The sequence below is a fragment of the Xenopus laevis genome, chromosome 5S (assembly GCF_017654675.1).
Source record: "Xenopus laevis strain J_2021 chromosome 5S, Xenopus_laevis_v10.1, whole genome shotgun sequence".
In the NCBI taxonomy this organism is placed as follows: domain Eukaryota; kingdom Metazoa; phylum Chordata; class Amphibia; order Anura; family Pipidae; genus Xenopus; species Xenopus laevis.
Genome location: NC_054380.1, coordinates 73147622 through 73153621, shown reverse-complemented (window position 1 = coordinate 73153621; position 6000 = coordinate 73147622). Strand labels below are relative to the sequence as shown.

Sequence of the window (6000 nt, the reverse complement as noted above, 5' to 3'; positions counted from 1 at the left end):
TTTCCGGTTTTAGCAGCCATGTTGGGGCACAAGCATGCACATTATGTGTAAATGCTGCAACTTGCCTATTATGCACATGCACCTCCCGGTGCGAGTGTCCTAGAGCTGGTGGGGGCAAGAAAAAACTACTGTTACCCCCAACTGGAGTGAGGTCTCTATTAGCCTGCATCTTTGGTTGGGGATAATATTTTTTCCTGGCCATCCTCTTGTCAACATAGAAAACTGATGGGTTTAACTCCTGCTACTCCCAGCCTGGACCGAAGAAACAGTTAACTTTTAATCCTATAAAGCCACCCCCTTCCTGGCTCACAGTAGTTTTTTCTTCTGTCTCAGCCTGGGAGCAGCATGGAAGAATATTCCTTGCTGGCTATTATTATTAAGATTACCGGGTACAGTTCTTTGCTGGTGTTCTCTCTGCCTGTAGCCTGCTCCCTGTATGACAACTGAATTGTTTGGGAGGGGACCCTGTTCAACCGGGGTATCTTGCTGCTTGTGAGGCTTATGTGCCTTTGCGCTTCAGCGGGAGTTGGGTGCAGTTACGTAATTTCCCCACGATGCGGATATTTAAAAGTCGCTGGAGCCGATCTGCTTCACCCTAGTTGTTGCATTGTGAACATGGATCCAGCTGCCATTAAAAGAGCCACTCCCAAGCCAGCTAGGTAATTATAATCTACAGCTTCGAAAAGAACACTGCACTGAGTGTATCCTCCCTCCTTTATCCCTAGTGCTTCTGCCCCCATTGAGGAACCCAGCAAGAAAAGGGATAGGATGGAGACTGAGAAAAGTTGCAAAGCTTGCCACAAGTTCTGACCCTTGCTGCCTGCCTTATTGAACATTTTGCATGAACTTGACTACGATAACGCCTGACCCTTTTGGATACCACGAACTTGGACTTTTTGCCTAAGCTTCTTCCTTGGTCCCCTGGCAAATCCATTCTTTTATCTGCATGTTCTGCAAAATAAATAGTCAGCGTGAATTGTTCTCCCTCCCAGTTTTTCGAGATTGCTTGGGTATAACCCATCAGTTTTTCTATGTTGATGGGAGGATGGCCAGGAAAAGAGAAAACTAATATCATACTTACCAGAATTTTGTTTTCCTGGCCATCCTCCCCGTCAACGTACCCACCCTATATGGCTTTATAATTGACTACTGTGAGCCAGGAAGGGGAGGGCTTAATAGGATTAAAAGTTAACTGTTTCTTCTGTTCAGGAGTTAAACCCATCAGTTTTCTATGTTGATTGGGAGGATGGCCAGGAAAAGAAAATTCTGGTAAGTATGATATTAATTTTCTCTTTTGACAACAGGTGCCCTTTTGAGCACAATATATGGTGATGTCAAATGCAATATAAATGGACTACGGCTGTTTATTAATTTAAGCAGAACAGTAAATAATGCTTTAAGAAACTGATCTGTTACACACTGTTGTATATAGCTTAGTAAATACATGCTTATTATATATAAGTAAACCGTATGTAACAACTGGTATAAACATGTTGTGCTCTGTCAAAAAAAACACAAAGTGAGAAGGGACACACAACTTCCAAGATTTGGATTATGCCAAATCCCAAATTTACTTTTTCATGATATGATCAAGCCTTATTATTTCTATGCCAGTGGAGAAACACCATGTGTAACATAGTCTTTAATGTCTTTATGCACCTTGAGTTCTATTTTTCTTGTGCATGTGTACGTGTGCAAAGTGAGTTCTGTTCGTTGTATTCACATTTGTTCTAAGATTCAGCAGCGCACCTGGTATATATTTATATATTTGCTATTTTTGCTTGAGTTTGGGTTTACCCAGGGTTTTCATGACTAGACTTGTAGTATTTTCCCTGCATTGACCCATTTTTATTTTCTTTAATGAAAATTAAATCTATCTCCAAAATACTTTAATTAAAAAAAGTGTACCGTTTTTATAAGAAACCTGATTGTATGCAATGAAATTTGCCCTTCATTTACTTGCTCTGACAGCTGTGGACAGGAAACTTCAGACAGTCCCTAACTGCTCTGCAGGGAAACAATCATACTTTCAAACAGCAGGGGGGGCCCTCCCCCGGGGGGGGCCCTCCCCCGGGGGGGGCCCTCCCCCTTACTTCCCAGAGCTCTAGCAGCTTTGTTTGTTTTCCTGTGGAGCATCCGGCAACCACATAGAGATTCATATCAGCAGCTGTCAGAGCAAGTAAATGAAGGGTAATGTCACTGCATACAGTCAGGTTTCTCATAAAAACTGATTTTTTGATTAAAAAAATTCCCATAAAAAAGAATTTTAATGACTTTTACCTGCATTTCTAGTCTCACCTACAAAGAAAAACTTTGTGGAGACCAAAATAAGGCAATAACCAAGTTACTATGACCCATTTTTCAAAGTCAAATGCATGAACAGTTCTCCATGCCCTCTTTTGAGATAAGAAGTAGCTTGCTACACTTATTTATGTTATATATGTCTGTTTTCTTGCTTTCTATATAAATTGTTACATTTATCACACTTTAATTACCATAAAGAACCACAATTAAAATATTTTTCTTGGACTTTATTGGTGCATTTATTTCTCATTACAAATAACACCTAGGCCGCCTGACAAGGTGTAAAGTTTAAACAATAAATAATGTACAGCTTTAAATCTGTAACTATGACATTTCTTCCATTTACATTATTATGTCAGAAAAAATATAAAATATATATTACATATATACAAACTAATACAATTGTACACATGTACATAAATAATTGTTTGCAAAAATTAATGTTGATTCTAAATCTTCATTATCTTCCACTGAAACATTTTCCATAATAGTTTAATAGTTTATAACCCTTGTATCTTTTTTTTTTTCATTGTATAAAAATAAACATTAAGGGCCAGTAAACACTATTCATTTGATGTCCTGAATGCATTTAAGATTTTTCATTTATGTTGCTACTAGAGGATGAACATCTCTACAGGTGAATAAGCTTTTTCTTGACTCTCTTATGATTCCCACAGTCCTGCAAGAGCTTCATTAAAACATGGCCCCTGACAGTGAGCAGACCTAAGGGTACTGGCACATGTGGTCACTGCCAATAAAGTAAGCCAGTAGAAAAACATACATAGGTCTTTGTTTTCCAAAGAAAGCCTGTTTCCTCATGAGGCAACTTGGAAAACGAAGACTATGGAAAACGAAGTGCAGCATTAACTTTATTGCAAGTGAGAAGGCATTTCAAGGAGACTTGTCACATGCAGTAGAGTAAATTTAAAAGCAGGCAACAAATCTCCCATGTGCCAGTACTCTAAGGAATGTGCAAAAGTGTCATGGTGGTTATGTGAGTAACATCAGCACCCGAAGTAACAACTTAAACATGTATATAAAGGTTTACGTCAGCACCTAAGAATAATGAGATGTATATTAAACTCTAATATATATATATATATATATGTGTATATATATATATACTGTAATTATTAAATAAAATTAAATATTTGTCACATTCAGCACAAACCATTTTTTACACCTGATCAAAGGACATAGTCCATACACAAGCATGGCCAACTTCCACTTGACTTACTGGAACTGCTGGAAGTAAAAGAGAGCTCCAGCACCTTTTTACCAGCCCATACATGCAACCTATTTTGGGGAACACAGACTTTGTCTCCAGGAATTTCCGTAAATCAGTTCTCCTGGCTGTCATGAAGGGATGTTGAGTATCGCATAAATTGTTAAATCATTGTGGCCTTAAATATTTTCAAACTTCACAAAACGAGGCTCAAATACCGAACGGCTTCATTATAACCATCTCGCACATTTTATTTATTGCCAAGCCCCTAATGTAACTACGCTTGAAGTGCCACTAATTAAAACGACCTGCCTTTTGCCACTAACTACAATGGGCTCTATTTTGTGGATTTATAACCAATTAATAGAACATCCTCCTGACTCTATAAGGGTTATTTATAAGTCTTGTTTTTTTTCTGGTCGTACTTTTAAAGGGAAAAACTCAATTTTTTTTTGTGTTAAAAGTCAGAATAAAATGTACTCCATCTCAAACCTGCCGAGGTCAATGGCAGATGTGCGGTTTGCAATTGGAAGATATCTTGATCTGTGCTGGGTTTCATACAATAATCTGAAGATTTTGTGGTTTCAGGTGATAATCTGAAAAAGTCGATTTTTTTTAAATGATTTTATCTAGTCATTTCTCACACCAGATTTTTTGGTGAAAATGTATTGATATATGCAGTAAAAAAAAATCAAATTTTTTTTAAGAAAATAGTGAGAAATGTTCGAAATTTGATAAATATCCCACTGTATATGTTCTAATGGACTTCAGATTTGCAACTTTAAGATACTCAGAATTGATGGACTAAAATTTGGATGGCTATACATAAAGAGACCCCTCTAATGTCAGCATTAAATAAACAGCCTATAAAGTACTGTTAAGATGGTACATTAACCCTCAATATAAACATGGCATGTTCTCAACGGCTTCTCTTTTGTGCTTCAGAGGCTGTGGGGATAAAGAACTTTTGGACACAAGTGTTTCAATTAGCCACGAATATTTCTGATACTCCTATCAAAACTGCAACATAAGTGGCTTTACTGTGCTTCCCTTGTAAGAATATTATTCATTCCTCCACAAGTGCCACTAATGTTGCCTGAGATAGATGTTTGGTCTGTGTCATATTATTGCTATACTGCTACCCATCTTATGCTATGTATTTTTAATACTTTCTCGGTCTGAAATATGCAAGAAGTGCAGATGAAAGCACATTTGTATTTGCCATTTCTGACAATGCTGTACAGGTGCTCAGAGAAAGGATTCAAAAAGAAAATAGTTTTGTTTTGTTTTTGAAGATGAATACTCTTGCCCAATGTCATTTATATAAATATATCATGTACAAATTACAAAAATATCAATGTAGCTATCATTTTTACTTTAGTATGAATGTGTAATATAAATATTGTTTATATATACTGTCTGCCTATTCTCTGAAGTCTTTATTAATCGTACTGGAAAAGGCAATGAAACTACCGTATATCCATGTGGTTTGCAGTTGCTCTCCATTTTTTTTTTGCTTGAAAGGGTTCAACTATGGGTGTATCTAGCAGAACACAGACCAGTATATCAAGTTAAAAAATATAAAAGATGCAGGGAAAATAAGCCTGGAGTAGGTGTCAATTGCATGGTTATTCTCTATTATGCGTAAGCCAACTTGTCCTTTAAATCCTTTTTTACGAGGGGTGTTGGAATTAGAGCTCATAGCCAAATGCACAACCATCTTGCCTTGCTTCTCAATGTCTTCTGTAATAATCTGGTTTTTGGTATAACCAGCCAGGCTGTTGGATTCAGAATCCCCATACATTCCATCCAACATCATGGTTTTTGTGTGGGACATTCCACATGTGCACGGAAACTGAAAATAAAGAGAAAAAAAGAGATACATTCTCTCTTTTATGATAAATGTCAGATGAAGAATACAGGAAAACATATTTTAAATTAGGCATGCTAGCAGATATACAGAGACAACAGTGTCCAGTTGGTTTAGCAAATAACCCCAAATGAGCCCTTCTTTCCGTCTCACTGATGACTAACTGAGCACAACCCTTTACTAGATCTGTCAGGTGTTGCACATTTTGGAGGCATGGTACTTTGTATTCTTATGAAAATACAGGTAAGAGAGTTGCAGTATGTTTAGCCTCTGTGCAGCTGGATACTTTCAAATAATCAATAGATTTTCATAATAATACTAATTCAATATTTATCATTGTAAGTGAACCATCGCTATCATATAAATGGCCCATACATAATTGGCATATACAGTATATATGAGTAAATATTTCTGCTTTGTGTGTCACCAAAAAGCAGGTTCATACATAACAGGAAGAGGTATGAGAGTAAAGGCTTACCTCTGTCTACACTTGTAAAGGGGTAAAAATAAAAAATGTATTTTTATTATGTACTGTAAATAGTTTAAGCTATGCTGTAGTGCAGCCAGCAGGTGGTGCTTAATCCACCTGTGAGCCTATATA

At 37.0% G+C, this 6000-nt stretch overlaps 1 protein-coding gene across 1 annotated transcript in view; it reads right to left on the bottom strand.

Annotated features, from left to right (window-relative positions):
• Positions 1 to 4210: 4210 nt before the first annotated feature.
• gabrr2.S (gamma-aminobutyric acid (GABA) A receptor, rho 2 S homeolog) overlaps positions 4211 to 6000 on the bottom strand; it is a 43948-nt gene continuing 42158 nt past the window's right edge. Inside the window, exon 9 of the mRNA XM_018265445.2 lies at positions 4211 to 5384. Coding sequence (XP_018120934.1) covers positions 5073 to 5384 — 312 coding nt within the window. The 3' untranslated portion in view covers positions 4211 to 5072. The remainder of the gene's footprint in view (positions 5385 to 6000) is intronic.